The sequence below is a fragment of the Callorhinus ursinus genome, unplaced genomic scaffold (assembly GCF_003265705.2).
Source record: "Callorhinus ursinus isolate GAN/ISIS: 27379988/994484 unplaced genomic scaffold, GSC_fseal_2.0 scaffold15, whole genome shotgun sequence".
NCBI classification, from domain to species: Eukaryota; Metazoa; Chordata; class Mammalia; order Carnivora; family Otariidae; genus Callorhinus; species Callorhinus ursinus.
The window spans coordinates 22,974,151-22,991,391 of NW_027397077.1; the positions used below are offsets into that span (position 1 = coordinate 22,974,151).

At 41.5% G+C, this 17,241-nt stretch overlaps 1 protein-coding gene across 2 annotated transcripts in view; it reads right to left on the reverse strand.

Annotated features, from left to right (window-relative positions):
• SUCLG2 (succinate-CoA ligase GDP-forming subunit beta) overlaps positions 1-17,241 on the reverse strand; it is a 278,639-nt gene that overhangs the window by 212,906 nt on the left and 48,492 nt on the right. For both annotated transcript variants that reach the window (XM_025885033.2, XM_073901523.1), the window contains exon 2: positions 289-430. In XM_025885033.2, coding sequence (XP_025740818.1) covers positions 289-430 — 142 coding nt within the window. The remainder of the gene's footprint in view (positions 1-288; positions 431-17,241) is intronic.

Genomic DNA, 17,241 nt, shown 5'->3' on the forward strand with positions numbered 1-17,241 from the left:
CACCCTTAGTTCTCCCCAGCCACTAACCCACAGATCAAGAGAACCAAGTCAAATAATGGTGGAAAAATTCAGAAAAATTACAAAGTGACATCCCATACCCTGCTATCTTGTAAAAAAGAACCAAGTTTTCCTAATTGGGCTTTTTAGCCTTTGTAATTCAAAAGCTCTCCATCATATTTGTCACCATTAGTATAACCCGCTACAAAGAAATTTACCTATTGGTTCACTGCTACCAGTGAGGTCACTAATTTGGGCAAGTGTTATTTCACCTGTTGTGAATTAGCTTACTTAGTTTCTTAGCAGCCTCCAGAGCCTCCTTTGCAGTGTCTGCTACATAGAATCTTTGAACTCTGACTCCGTGGTCTGACATCAGTTTCTTGCTCTGGTATTCCTGCAGGTTTAGCCATCTTCGGGGGGTTAATTGAACTGCCTAGAGAAATTGAGAGAGAGAGAGAGGTAAGAACACTTAAAAATAACAAGAAAAATAAAAGGCAACACATGTAGCCAGTCTTACAGGTACCCTCAAATGAAAATCAGCAACAGGTTTTTTTTTTAAAGGAAAAAAAAAAACTACAAATTCTTCATGCTTGCTTTTCTAATCAAAAATGTTAAGGACAACTACACATACAACAAATGGATGCAGGTTTAAAGAAATGGTGAGAACTGAATGGCGTCTATCATCAAGTTAACAAGAATGTGCCAATGTCAATATCCTAGCTTTGATACTGAACTGAAACTAAGTAAGATGTCAACATGAGGGCAAGAGGGGGAAGGGTACATGGGACTGTTGCACTTCATTTGCAGTTCCCTATGAGGCTATAAGTATTTAAGAATAAAAGGTTATTTTTAAAAATGTTAAGAACTCGGAGCACCTGGGTGGCTCAATCGTTAAGCATCTGCCTTCGGCTCAGGTCATGATCCCAGGGTCCTAGGATCGAGCCCTGCATCAGGCTCCCTGCTCCGTGGGAAGCCGGCTTCTCCCTCTCCCACTCCCCCTGCTTGTGTTCCCCCTCTCACTGTGTCTCTCTTTGTCAAATAAATAAATAAAATATTTTTTAAAAAGTTAAGAACTCTATTATATAGGATATGCCTCCCCCACTGCCACCCCAAATAAAGTTCATAGCATTATTTTAATAACTGTGTGCACATCGTCAATCATTGTAAGGTATCAGAAAATTTTTTTAACACTTTGAGGTTTGACAGACCACAGATTAATCCACTTCTTTACCACAATTTTTAATAGAAGCTAGGCACAGTCATTATGTGTTTAATGATATTATCTCTTTCACACACCAAATTTGAGGATCGTAATCTGAAACAATCATCATTAATTAAACTACTTCCTAAAAACTGCAACTTGTGTATTAAAGTAACTTTGTTTAAGCATCATGTAGAAGGGGTTTTCCAATATGTACTATCAGTTAGTTCTTAATCTGTGCTGAAAGAAAGTAATCAAAGAGCAGAATAACATGAACAAATAAATTCTTCTCATTGTATTCAGTAAAACCAAAAGCATTCCTGATTGAATCTACACACCCCATTTTTTAAAAGAGAAAAAAGTGAATATACCTAGTTTAAGCTCATTTCCAGCCATGAGTCATGATGCAAAAACAAACACACACACTACTCACAAAAGGTAAGATAACAATGCCATTAATGCACAAACCAAAAAATCAGTCACACAACTTGGTCACAGGATTGGTGGAGGGAAATCATCTGACATACTTCCTAATGGTTTCTGTCAATGGCCTTGGTGGATGGCCAAGACAATATCACACAGACCATTAACACATCCACAGGGCTTTACAACATGGAACCATTAGGTTTCAGGACCTCAAATGTGTCCTTCAAATGGCACTTTCTTCTGGAATCTCCAAGCTACAATGCATTCATGGATCTCTTCTGGACCAGGGACATTCCAAGAAGACTTCAGAACCTTACAACTAAACTGGATTTTACTCAAGGGGAGAAAGTGTCTTCAACTTCTTTGTATTCTAAAGAAGAATGTGATGGTGCTTGGCATTTGGAAAATACTCAAGAAATACTAGTTAGATGGCCAAATGAGTAAGGCCTGCCTTTGTCCTTTTGTTCCCAACTACAGGTAATTTTTCATTTCCAGAAAGTGACTTTCTCTAAAAATAGAAAAGTAAAAGTTCTTCAGACCTTAAAAAAATAATCATCATCTACATACTCTCGTAAAAAACTCAAATCTCAACATAAATGAGCCCAAAGAAATCTCTCTGTTCCAGCCTTCCGAACACTGGTAATGATGTTTTAAATGTTGAAGTTATCTACACTTCATCTTCAGAAATAAATAATATTGGAGTCAAAATAAATTATCAGACAAGCTATGCTCACATCATATACTGTATGATTTATTAACTGCTCATGATTAGTTAATCTTACTTCTGAATTTTTAGGTCTTGATGAAACATTAGTAATTTGAAAAACACAAAATATCACACACGAACATACTCATTGACTTAAGAGTCTTAATAACACATCATATAACAAATGTACCAGGAAAAATTCAAGTCTCGGGCATTTAGTGTAAGCTTCCTAATGAAAGAAAAGATTAAGCATGAGATATATACTATATTCTAGGACCACTTTTAAAAGGCAGATGGGGAAGTATCAATAGATTAAGTTTATGTTGACACATCAACTTAAAGCCATTAACAGAAGAAGAAAAAAAGAACTACAGTTTGAAAAGAGCATGTGAGAGACTAAAAACAGCCACTAAAAACAGTGTGGTCTGGTCAATTCCTTTTCATTAGAACACTGGCCGTATTAATTTTGGATATGTTAATGCAATCTGCTGCAAACTAATTGCAATTGATCCAAAGACCAGCTTCATAGACATATAATACATATTGACCGTTTCTGCATTGACTCAGATGAAAGCCTGCTTAAAATCTGTTGCTCTTAAATTGAAAACCAACACAGTGAACATAGTTCCAAGCCACTGCAGATACCCAAGCTATCACTCCACAATCATCTTACAGAATAATCATCTACCTTTGTCAAACCTAAGCTCAGAAGAGTAGGGCCCGTGGCTGGGTCTAAAACTTCATCAATTCAACTGCATTTACTAAGAATCTGTGGTATATCCAGAGAGGAAAATGTTAAGTCTAACTGCATTTTCAGGGGGAAGAAAAAAAGGAGAGAAATTTACTAAGTGGATGGTGTCAAGTATGCTGGAAATGTAATCAACTGCTAAATCATAAAAGCAATAATAAGAATAGATTCCTCTCTTATTACGGAGCATTGGCCATGTGCTAGGCATTCTACTAAGCACTCATGTTATCTAACAGTCAAAACCATTGTGAAAAGTGAAGTAGTATTATTTCTCTCTGCAACTGTCATTAATGCAAACCAACCAATACCGTTAGTCTTCTTCCTTCTAGATACTTCCCTGCCTTAGATGAAGTTAGGTGCAACTGTGTAACTAGTTCTGGTCAATAAATCATAATATATATGGCAAATATATATGGTGTAACTCATGTGGGCCAACATTTGATTACCAACGCTTCTCCCCGTAAGTTCTCTCTCTCTTGACATGGGGAATGGGAATATTTTCATTGGCAGCTAGCCTATCAGTCAGGGGTCACAGTGAAGACAGACACACTCCCAGGTCACTCACAATGAATGCGTAATGAAAAATAAACCTCTGTGGATTTCCAGCCACTGAGATTCTGGAGAATACTTCTGACTGTGGCAGAGCCTAGCCTATCTGTAGCATCCTGACTAATAAAACCATCTTACAGATCAGGAAACCCAGGCTGAGGGTTAAGTCACTGGCCAAAGATCACAGGCAGCTGTCAAGCAGCAAAATTTCCCTAATCCACACTGTTGATCCACTGAGTCATACTGTTGGCTCCCTGTGTTTATATTATGGTCCCACCACATTCCCAGAGGCCCCTTGGTGATAAAGACTGAGACCAGGATAGTGAGATTGTGTTCTTCTCCTCAAAAAGCCAGAAGTCTGCCAGGAATGGAACTCTCATGAAATGCTGGCACAGTGCTTGCTAGGAAAAATGTAACTTTGGGAGGGAGGTAGGGAGGTGGAGATGTGCTAATAAGACACTAGAATGGTAGAAGCAGTTTATTTGAACTCATAGGAAGAGCTACCTGTTAAAACCCTAGACTTGTATCTTCCCAGGGAATGCATGTACTCCGGAATATGAGCAATGGAAAGAGTTTAAGGACCATTTGACCCAGTACCTTTCAATACTTTCTGCCAGTTACTTGCCCATTTGCCTTCAGGTCAATCCCTAAGCTCTTTGCCAACTGACTTCTGCCTAAATTTGAGACTCCATTCAGAGAATGAACAATGAGAAGAAGACATCAGGCTGCTTCTTCCTCTTTCTGAGTCAGGCTTCAGGTCCCCCCAGAAAACCCTTCCTCCATAATTCTAGCTCCCACTGTCTGCCCCACCATGACTCCTGCACTCATCAGCTGGCCCTGGACTCTGATAACACCACCTCCTTCCACCCCTCAGGCTCGCAGAGGATTCCTTTTGTTGCCATTCTCTGGGTTGCCTTCCCAGTCCCTCTTTGCCTGCCAAGAGTTCTAACACCTTTGTCAGTAACTGTCTCCCCCTGTTAAATCTATTAAACAACCTGGTGCTCCACAGAGCCTGAAGGTGCCCCCTTCAAGGCACAGGAGTGGAAGGGCAATGGCAGTGGCCCACTTATGAAGGTGACTTTGGGACCCCACTCCGAGGCAGTTTCTCAGGCAATCACATGTTTCATATACTGGGGTTCCAGAGTATGGAAGGACTAGTGGGGACCAACCTCCTCATTTTACCGTCGGGAAACTTGAGGCCTAAAGATGGGAAGTAACCTGCCTAAGGATCCTCTAGTGAGCCAGAGGCAGGAGGAAAACTAGACTAATCCCCATTTTCTGTTCTTCTTTCATACAGAGTTTGGCAAGTGACCATATTAGGAACAGCATCATGTTCTCAAAACAGCTGGGGTGGGTGGGCACCTGGGGTGAGTTCCATCTGGACATTCATGCTGACCTTTCCAAGGCTCCCTTCCCTTCCATGTTTCTTCGCCGGAGCAAGCATTTCCAAGCTTGGACGGAAGTGGGAAATACAACTTACAAGAAAAGCACGGCATAAAGATTTAAGGGCCTGTGGGAACAAGGGAGCAGAGGCAGAAGAAAAAGAATGAAAAATGAGGGGAAAGACAAAGAGAGCCAAGAGATAAAAAGACAATGACTAAGCAGGCAAAAATTCACAAGAAAACTCAAAGCACAAAATTAGACAACTACAGAGAAAAAAATGACACGACCGAGAAATCATCCTTCGCCCCATGGTTTTAAAATTAGAGGTGTAGAGACTACTGAAATAGCAGCACAGGAGGAGAAAAATCAATAAAGGGAGTAGAGAAAATGTCATCAAGCTGGGCACCCCCCAAAGGGAGACTCGGTGAGCCACATCTGCCCACTGGCTCTGCGCGCCCCCTCGGTCTTTCTGCACACAGCCTGATGCTCCACAGCAAAGCTTCTTCCCTCAGGAAGGTAGTTGAGTCAAGTCTTAGGAAGAGCTGTGGACCCACTAGTAACCAGGAAAATAGAAATTAAAAGAAAAACGAAGGTTTCATGATGTTACTGGTGAAGGTATGGTGAAATGCGCTTCCCCACACACTACCCATGCAAAGACAACACCAGTGTGACCACCTTCAAAACCAATCTGACAGCACTGATGAAAACTCAAACAACCACTGTTGAAAGTTCTGAACTGGAACATCTCCTTTTGGGTGCTTAACCTAGCGAAACATGTACTAGGGATATGTACCAGGATCTTGTGTACTGTGTTGTGTATAATAAAGGATAAAGTTGGACGGTAATCTAGATGCCTAGCAAATAGGAAATAGGCTGAACAAACAACAATGCGTTCTAACAATATGAAGCATTCAAAATATCTGTGGCAACACAATAGCACCCAGTATGTGGTCCCCTACATCCTCAGTTCTTTTGTAGAAAGGGTGCCAAAACTCTTAAGCAACCACATACAACCCTCCAGGATCCTTTTCCTTGGCTGTGAGGTCCTGGGAGCCACGTGGGGAGAGGGTAGAGTCACAGGGTTGAAGCAGCCTGGATTACTGACTTAACTGAACAGACTACTGCCTTGGCCCTGGAGTCACCAGACCCACATTTGCATGAATGAGAAATAAACCTTTGATGTGTTTACCACTGAGATCTTGGGAATAACTTGTAATTGCCTCATTGACTAGCCTAGACTGATAAGTATGAACGTCCTAACATTGATTGTTCTCCAAGGCATATTACTGAAAGAAAACAGCCAACTTCTTTCAATATTTGAAGTACAATAACATTTATATGTCTGACACACATGTCCACACACAAAGCAACATTCTCTATCTTTTAAGAACTGGTATAGGTATAAGTACATGTACAGGGAAAGGTCCAGATGAAGCTCACCAACTTCATGCCAGTAAACTTGAGGAGGACAGACCAGAAATGTGGCAATTAAAGGGAGATTTACCCTAATCTATAATTTTTAAGACAATTCTCATAGAAAAACATTCATTTATTATTTGTGCAATGAAAATCAATCTACTTAGAAACAACATTGAGAGGAAGTAATCAAACCTAGGCTTTAACCCAACTGCACAGCCTGGAGCATCTATTAACTTGTCTTGGAAATGAAGGGCTTGCACCCTTACTTCAAGGCAGCAGAATTCTCCAAATGCAGTGTGAAATCAAGGGGGGGGGAGGGCAAAGGCATGCATTCTCTTTTACATAGAATGACCACCCCAATATAAACTTCTGCTGTGAGATAGGAAGAGGCTCTTAAACCTCATTTCAAGCTCTCAACAGCAATGACGACAGTGGAATACAAACAAGGAATTAGCTGTAAACTCAGAGGAAAATATATTCCCCTCTCGTTGCAAGCATGGCAAGGAAGGCAGATGCTCAGTGGGCTGTGGCAGGCCAAAAGTTGGTATGTGTTTGTTATATTTTAGTTTTTGCCAATGTTATTCTGTATGTAAATTAGCACCCATAAATCTACCTTAGTCACGTTACCGAGGAAATAGTAGGCTTCAAATAAACATGTTGGTGCCATGAAAAGACAGATATAACTCAATGTGTCTCAATATGGGTATCACAAAATAAAAGACCTGCTTGCTTAAAACAGGCTCTGATGAAGATGCCACTTCACTATCACTCTGTATAAGAGATTCAGTGGAATCCTGTTTATAAAAGGAAAATTATAATAATAGCAGCAATAATAATAATAAAAATAATGGTACTTTTCTGTTTAATCCTGGATGCAATTCTATCAACTCCTCCTTCAGAAAGACAACATGCTAAAAACACAAAGAAAAGCAACATCGTGCTAGAAGCCTAAGCCTATGGGAAAAAAAATGACGTCAGATGTGGAAGAAAGCATAGGAACCTGGGTACAGACACTTTGTTACAGTTTACTGGATGTTTGGGCTAAAGTGGGGGGCCTTCATTTGGAGTCACCTTTGGAAATACAGCAACCTTTTTATCTAGAACTGGAATGCTCCTGACCCTTCTCCATTTAGGTGACCCCCACTTTGCACAGTGAAAGGAAATGGATTAACCAATTAGTGCTCTGTGGCTGAGTTGGTATGCTCTAGCAGGTGCACAGAGAGACCATGAGCACTTATGAAATGGAGGAAACTAACAGGCCCATCCTCATAGGCTGCTCTGAGGGTTAAATGAGTGTGCAAATCTACTGGAATAGTGCCCAACAGATCATAAGTACTCAAAAGAATGTTTTGCCATTATTATTCTTTAATGCAGAAGTACAAAGAGGGAGGGAAAGTATAACATGGAGACAGTGAACAATCCCTAAAATAAAAATAGTAGGTGATCCCATAAATGATAAAGAAGCACTCACAGTGTCCTGCTGTTCACTTTAAATGCATCTGGGGAAGTATTTTTAAACTCTAATAGTGAAATCTCTATACTTAAATCACTCAACAGTCACAGAAAGAGAAAGGACAGTAATTTACAAAAGGAAGGACCAAAGCTCACACTTAGTAAGCAAATGAAAATGTGCCATTTGAGCTAAGTACGTTGACTTTCCATCTCATTTGAGCCAGGGTAACTCCCACCTCACAAATGAGCAAATGTGAGGGTCAGAGAGATTAAGTAACTTGTCTGAGGCTACTCAGCTGGATAAGTGATTCAGGATTTGAATCAAAGTCTAAAAAACCCATGGGCTTTCTATTATTCCAAATGATTTGATTATTTGGGGGGTCAGTCTGTGAATCCAAATCAATAAAAAAGACTTGGAAGGAGCCAGACAAAAACCATACTGCCACTCCCAACCTAAAAATACAGTGTTCCATGTAAAAGGAGGGAAGACAAGGCAGCGGACACAGTGAGAGTTAACAGAGGGGGGCGCGGACGGAATGTGCCGGGGGCTGGAGAAGCAAAGTCGAGTTTCCTGATGAAGAGGAACAAGAGTTAGGCTCTCCTTTATACAAGAGCAGAATCAGATCAGATGAGGAGCCCAGGTCCGCTTCTGCTCCTCGGGCACTGTGTCTCTGACAGCAACACACCCGTCTGCCTGAAGACCCCACAGTAAGGAGGGAGCGGCATCTGTTAAAAATAAATAACCTGTCCTACCAGGAAGGACATGAAAGTTCAACTTGCAGACCATCCAGAAACTGGATCATAGTGTTTATGATTAGGATTAATGCTTCTTGGGGTACCCTGACAAAATCTTCTATTTTTAAACCAAACCAAATCCTAGCTGACATGCAGCAGTGCCATGAAGTTACAGAAATTCTACTATACACTTGACAAGCATTACCTCATTTAATTCTCCCAACAGCCCTACAAGGAAGAAACTGATAGCCCATTTTACAGATGGGCAAAGTAAGGCTCATCAGAGAAGTGAAGTGTTGCTAAGACTAACAGAGACGTTTAGAGGCAGGGCCATTTTTCAAATGCACATGTGCCTGACTCCAGCAGTCTGCTCTTCAGTGAAACGCTAACAGTGAATGCCCCCGCCCCCAGTCCACAAAAATGGGTCTTGAGCAATGAATGTGGCCGCAGGAGAAACATGAGGTGGTGTACAGATTTCACTGCAGGAAGGTACAGAGCTGTCCTGAATATGAGGCTGGAGGGAAAAATGGGAAGCTCTGAACGAAAGGCTCCTGGATGGGTTTCACTAAGTCAAAAGAATTAAGATTCTCAGAGATACCACCTTGTTCTTTTTATCCTAGGTTCAGCAGAAAAGCAGCATGTTTTTTTTAAGGAGCAAAGAAATGTACAACTCTTTGTAGTAAGGACAAATGCCCAAAGGAGAGTTCATTCCATAACTCTGCACTGTGGCTCTGCCCGCAGCAAGAAAGAAGGGGAGGAAAAAAATACAACCTTGACAGACATTAGCATATTAACACAACAGCAGAAACAAATGTATAAAAGGCACTAAAAATAGTGAACAGCATCATTTCGAAAATGCCTGCCCATCCCCTAGTGTAGAGGGTTTAGGTCGACTATGTTGCAGAGGAAAATCACCTGAATTTTATATCGTGAACAGAAGTGGGCAGGATTTATTTACATGAAGAAAGAAAACAAATTAAAGTAGAGTAAACATACACATGCTCCTACCAGGGAAACCAGCCGAATCTGTACTTTGTTCATTCATTTGAACAGTTCTCCACTGGGCATTTATAATGTGGTCATAATATAATGAGGTCTACTGGTCATTCATCAGCACAGACAAGGTCTTCTGCTGTCACAGAGCTCAGGCCCTAGGAGGGGAGGCAGGGGAGGACGTGAACACAGAAGGGGAGAGGGGAGAACGTACTGACAGAGCGGGAAGTGCTCTGGAGGAAATAATACACACAAGGAATTACGGAGGCAAAGGGCACACTGGAGGTGACCTGGGAGCAAATGCCATCTGCACAAAGACCTGAAGACAGAAAGGAGACAGGCACATGAAGAAGCCAGGGAGAAACCTAGCAGGCATGGTCCAAGGCCCTGCAGCAGGAAAGGGTGAGTGGGGGCAGGAGCTAGGGGAGACTAGGTCAGAGAGGAGGAGAGGGAGGGAAGCAGGGACCAGACCATGAAGGTGCTTGGAAGCTGCGGTCCAGAGTTTAGATTTTACTCACTCAGAGTTTTAAGCAGGGGAGTGAGATCAAGTTCACATTTTGGAAAAGTCACTCTGTTTTCTTCTGTGTAGAGAAGGGAACCAGTTACGAGAGCTGCATTAAACCAGCCCAGAGTCAGCCACCTTTTTCTATAAACAGCAGAATAGAAATGGTAAAGAGCCAAATAGTAAATCTGGCTTTGAGGCCAGAGAGTCTCTGCTCCAACTCCAACTTTGTCACGTAAAGCAGGCAGAGATAATAAAAAATGAATAGGCATGGCTGTGTCGCAGCAAAGCTTTGTTTGCAGAAACAGTTTTGGCTGTGGAGTCAGTTTGCAGACCCTCAACTAAGTAACAGAGAAGCACAGTGGAGGTAGAAACTGAGAAATGAAGGGATTTGGGATATAGTTTGGTGATAAAGCAAAGCTTACTCATGAATTAGATGTGGGCTTTAAGTTAAAGGGGAATCTAGTATTAGATACAAACACACAGAAAGACACACACTTGACACAGTTCATATGAACCTAGTGAATTTTATATACCTGCTAGCTATAAAAGAAGCATTTCCTTAGCAACAATCTTAACCTTGGATTTTCTGCCCAAACTGGCCTTTGCATCATGCTTAATTTTTGAGAGTCCCATACATCATTCCACCACATCAGAGCTTCTGGGTCTTTGATCTTAAAACCATCTTCCATTATTTACTATTAATTCCAGTGGGCAACATGCAAACTGCCCTGCTTTAGCCCCATCTTGCTAAATCTGGCCCATCTGCAGCTTCTTTCCAAGGAGATAACACAAGGCCTCCCTTGATTAAAGAAACACCATGTAGGAGGAAGGACGGGAGGGAGGAAGGAGGGAAGGCAGGCAGGCATAAAGATTATTTTGAGTGGAAGATACCAGAAAAGTAGACACAAGAAAAACTCTCTGCTCTCCTTCTCCCTCCACCCAAAAGGGCAGGATGATTCTTAATCACGGGACATAAATCTACACTCTTAGTCCAGAGACAGCACCATAGGAGTCACTATAACAAACTTTACTAATCCTTATCTTCCATTAGCATCCCCCTAGATTTACCTTCCTACAGTTTGTTGCCCTAGAAGCTCAAAGTCCTTTTCCTTTGGCTTAGCACTTCTCTGCAAATTTACTGTTCTTTTATTAAGATGCAACATAAACCCAAGTTCTGACTACCCCTTTGAGTCACGGATTAGTGAGTTTTCCTAGGGGTATGTGTACCTCTTAATAAACTCGTTTCTTTTTCTCTAGTTACTCTGTCCTTTAGTAGACTCATTTGCAGGACCTTGGCCAATGAACCTAAGATGAGTAAAAGGAAAAAGTGTTTTCCTCGTCTACATATACAAGTTGTCATATCCAAAGTTTAGAAGGTGACATGTCAACTTTCGGATAGTAACTCTGTTAGAGAGTCAGAGAGGGCTATGGGTTTGGGGAAGGGGCATCAAGAGACTTCAACTTTATCAGTTATGCTTTACATCTTTTACTAAAAATGATCTGAGCAAATACAAGAAAACAGCAATATTTAAAACTTCTTCATCCTGGACACATGGATGACTATGACATTAATCTCAATATTCTGCTTTTTCTCTAAATAAAAATAATTGTACCCTTTGTGTAATAAATTTAGTAACTACATAATTCCATAAAGATGGATTTACTAATCGATAAAATGAAAAAACTAAGGTATAAAATACAATTTCAATCAGAAAAAAAATAGAAAATAAGATCTGGAAGAACCCTGAGATCATGGCAGGCCAAGAGCTCATGACGAGTAACTGAGGCCTCGAGGCATTACTACACCAGCTACCAAGCCAGTAGCGCCTTGCTCGACAAGCCAGTGTGAAGAGTCCATCCACATGCTTAGGCACTGACCTTCCAGCACACCAATACCGCATCTTTGTATAACACGTGAGCTCAGGGAAGGGGTAGCAGACACTGGTTTTCGTCTATGGACTGCCTAAGGTTTCAGCCAGGTGCCTTGGTCTTAGGACAATTTTATGTTCATAAAAATCTGGCTTTTGCTCACTTATGGCAAAAGTGAATAACTCTGGAAGTTATGTCCTGAAAATTAGGTCTGTTTCATCCCATAAAAATGTGTGTATATGTGTGTGTGTGTGTGCACGTGCACGAGTGTGTGTGCATGTGTGATTTCTTCAAATCACTCCAGTGAGTTTTGTCACCAAAGAGTCTCTCTGGTAACAAAAGGGGGTTTAAGATTCTAAGAACAGTCTCAAGTATAGTGCTAACTTGAAATCAAATTCAAAAGAATACAATAAAAGAACAGCCATGAGCTCAATCTTGATCAATCTGAGCTCAGCTAACCCCAGCCATCCATTTTACACATTTACACATGCATTAGAGCAGACTATTATTCTCACTATTTATGAGGGTCAGAAGGGAAAATACTACATATTTTTCCTCAACCACATTAAACAAAAACATCATCAGTATGAAAAGACCTACAGGGGTGTTTTTCAAGTTCTCCACCTGGAATGAGCTTGTGATACTAAGCAAGTAAAGCACAGTTATTAATAAAACAGAGTACCCTACCTTCCAGGGTTGCTGGGAGGAAACATACATGTAAGGTATGTGATGGGGCTTTGGCATACGTGTGTTCAACACATCCATGACAATGGGTCAAATATGACAATCTCAGTGCATCAGATCTAGCTCCTTCATAGAGCCCTGCACCTTTCCTTCCTCCACCCCCTTCAGTTCCCAATTTGTTAGCCCTCCTTAAATTACTCCCAGAAGTCCCATCCAATAAATTCAGGGAAAGCTTGCAAGGGGCAGACTTTATTTCAATCAACCCACTCATGTTCCTTCTAACAATCTAATAGTGCTTAATAGTTCAGGATACATTTGAGTTTAATGGGATTTACCTGATAGAAATAGACTTCTCATCGCTTCTTTATAGTGGCAGTTTTGAGCGACCTAGCTAACTCAATCTCACAGGTTCACCTGTCACCCTGGCATGCTGAAGAAATGACTCAGAGAGTAGTAAATGAGTGATCTTTGCTGGAGAAATTCCTGAGACTGTCTCTTTGACATTTTGAAGGTTTGCTGTACAGAATGGTAATTGGTGTCTGCAAGGTTCCAAGTCCACTATTTGTGTTTAGAAATTGATTCCATTCTTGTTGATGAATAAAATATTGCCACTATGAAAAACTAGATCTTAGAATTTTCTACTAAGAAAGGTGACAACATTATAGAGAGTACCCCTTTTTTCACATTTCCACTGTCAGAATCCCCATTTACAGAAGAAATTACAATCTCGAGTATTAAATCCCATCACCTTCCTCAATACTCTACATATAATGTCCTAGTTATGAAAGAAAAGTGAATGCCAAATCTTTCAATTCACATTAGTCATCTCTTCTCTGGTAATTAGAGTTTCTTTAGCCAGAATGCGGGAGGGGGAGAATCACAAAATTTTACTTACATCTGTGCGAATAAACCACAGAAGTTAAATTCAAGGCAAGCTTTCAGAAAACTTGATAACATGAAAATGAAACTTCAAAATAATCCCTGAAAATAGTGTAGGGTACATGGCATTCACTATCCTCCAGAAAACTTTTGAAAGAATTACTGTCATTCATTTGAAAAAACCACTGTAATGATAGAAAAATCCAAAAAGCACACACAGACAAGAGGACAATCTGACCCTTGCAAAACAGACAATCTGACACTTTATATCCAAGCAGAAAAGAAAATAATATTCTAACCGTAGCATATCCTCTTAAAATTGGGAGATTCAATAAAGCAAAGAAATCTCAAGAATGTTTAATCCTCATGGTTCTTCTTTTAGAAACCTACAGTGAAATGCTGTATGACATTACTACAATTTAACAACTGGTCCAAACCAGAAGTTAACAGTGAAAATGAGACACAAAAGAGCAAACTTTGGCATTTACTCGGTAATGTCCTGATGACAGGTTCAGGAGCCAACAGTGAGAAATGGGCCTAAGAGGGAGAGGTGAAGACTCAGGTCGTCTTTGCCCCGGCCACTTAGGGCAGGTGACCTTTCAACCTTGTTTACTTAATGGTAGATGAGAATATCAACCACTACAACCTTAGAAGGTTGTTGGAAAGTGAAAAAAAAGATTTCTATGAAATCCATTTTCAATGCGGTCTGAGATCAAGAACCAACCCCAGAGGCAAGAAATGCTACCACAGTGGAAATATGGTATTCCATTACTTTCCAGCTAGCCGGATCCAGCCAGCATCCAATGACTACCCAAGGATAAACAGCCTAGTATCTCCTCTCCTGAGGACTTCCTCTGTTTCTATGAAGGCAGTCACCTAAATATTGATCTCTATAGATCCTGCTATCATTGAGGCACTAGACCTTCCCAAGACAGAGGAAATACCCCAAGGAAATGCTGCCATACTGAAGGCTGGAGAAGTAACCTGACACCTTGTGACCAACCCCCAAGAGCTATCCACTGGACACGAAGAATCACCTACTCCACAGGGCCAGACATAGTGCCAAGCAAAGGGGAGATACAGGAAGGAAGAACACGAGATTGGAACAATACATTTAAACAAATTATTCATGGCACCACTGGGGAAAATAATAAAGAAGGCAGTGGGTGCCCGGCAAACCAGAAATTGAGAGGAATCCCTCAAGAACTGCAGGTGAATAAGAAACAGAATGAAGTAGAATCCCACAGCTAAAAGAGCACAGGATAGGACTGTACCAAAAGTGGAAATAGCTCTGGTAATATATTAAACCTGAAAGCTAGAGACACAGAGAACAGAAGAGGCACCAAGACAACATCAGGATGATCAATGTAGCACAGGGTATGCTCCTGGACAAAAACAGTAGCTGTGGGGCATGGGGGCCCAAGAGATGACACTGTGCAGCAGGCGACCTCTGGCACATGGGGAAAAGCCCAGTTACTGGCACCTACCACATGGCCACACCCTCTGTACCTGTCCCACAGTTACTGATGTTGGGCTGCTATAAGAACAGTAAAAAGAATGATTAAACAATGGAGGCCCACCAACATCATCAAAGAGAAGCAAACAGAAGAATTAACACCTGAAGAAAAAAGATCATGAGAGATACAACACAAAACCACTTTGAAAAGTATAATAAATCAGAGAGATGTGGGAACACATTATATCCACCAAAAAATTAACTACAAATCTTGAAATTTTAAAATCGATCATTGAAAGAAAGGGAGAGGCAATGTTGAAAGTATAGGGAATATACTCAGAAAACAAATTAGGGAGGAGGCGGAGCAAGATGGCAGAGGAGTAGGAGACCTGGATTTCGTCTGGCCTCAGGAATTCAGCTGAATGGGGATCAAACCATTCTGAACACTTACGAACTCAACAGGAGATCGAAGAAAAGAGTAGCAACAACTCTCTGAACAGAGAAGCGACCACTTACTGGAAGGTAGGACGTGCGGTGAAGTGAATCCCAGGCGATATTCGGGAGGATATACAGCGGTGGAGGGGGCCTCCGCCAACTGTGTCTGGCAAGTAATAAGGCCGCGGAGCACAATTTTGGAACTTTTAGAAGTCGGCTCCGTGGAGGGACATCGCTCCAGTGGCTAAGCGGGGGGTGGAAACCTCGTGGGACAGTGTGGTCTCAGGACCCTCGGGGTCACAGAAAGACCGGGGGTGCCTGAGTGTGGCAGAGCTCCCAGGTATCGGAGCGGGGAAGCCGGCTGCAGAGACGGAGCCGAGGCGAGGGCTCTCAGCTCGGGGTTGCCATAAACTGTGATCCTCGGCCCAGTCGGGCCACTGCTCCCCCAGCAGGGACCCAACAAGCAGCAGAGCTGGGGAGGCTCCCATTCCTCCCCCAGGAGGAGCGGCGTGGGAGCGCACCGCAGGGATCTGCTGGGTTTGGAGACTCCACACGGGGTCGGGTGCCCGAGATAGAAACGCTCAGTCACAGGCCGGGTGAGCACGGAGTGCGGCCGGAGACTGGGGAGATGGCAGTGACTGACTGCTTTTCTCTGGGGACGCGATAAGGAGTGGGGCCCCAATTTCTCAGCTCCTCCGGGCAGAGATTGGGAGGCTGCCATTTTCACTCTCATCCTCCAAAGCCATACCGAGAGCTTGCAGGGAACAAAAGCTCCCGAGAGCAAACCCGAGCAGATTGCTTACCCCGGACTCACAAGGGCGGGGCAATTCCGCCTCCGGCAAAGACATTTGGGAACCACGGCAACAGGCCCCTCCCCCAGAAGATCAGAAGGAACAGCCAGCAAGCCAAGACCAAGTTTACGGATCAAGGAGAATGGGAGAACTCCAGCGCTAGGGGAATACTGCACATAGAATTCATGGCTTTTTTACCATGATTCATTAGTTTTTCAAAGTTAATTTTTTTAACTGTTTTTTTTTTCTGAATTTTTCTTTTTCCCTTTTTCACCCACATCTTATCAATCCCTTTTTAAAAAAAAAATTTATTTTTCATTTTTAGAGTCATATTCTATCCCTTCATTGTAGTTACCCTTATTTTTGGCATATATATATGTTGTTCACTCTTTAAAATTTTGAGATACAGTTTCTTCTAACAGATCAAAATATACCCTAAATCTCTAATGTATGGCTTTGTTCTAGTCTCCTGCCTGATCACATTCGCTCCCTTTTTTTTTTTAAAATCTTCTTTTTTCAAACAACTTATCAATTCCTTTTATAAAATCTTTTGTAATTTTCACCTTTACAGTCATCTTCCTTCCCTTCATTGTATCAACCCTTATTTTGTACATATATAAGTCTTTCTTCCTTTAAAATTTTAGGAGGGACTTTTTTCTAACCAACCAAAATATGGCCAAAATCTAGTGTGTGGCACTGATCTATGCCTTAGCCTGATCATATTTGATCATATTCTGTTTTTTTTTGTTTTGTTCTGTTTTTGTTTGTTTTTATCTTTTTCTTTTTCTTTTTTTTTTCCTCTTTTTTCTTTCTTTCCCTTTCTTTTCCCCTACTTTCAGGTATTTTCTGATTTGTTTAGAGTATATTTTCTGGGGACGTTGTTAACCTGTTAGCATTTTGTTCTCTCATTTATCTATTCTTCTCTGGACAAAATGACAAGACGAAAGAAATCACCTCAGCAAAAAAACAAGAGGTAGTACTGTCAGCCAGGGACCTACTCAATACTGACATTA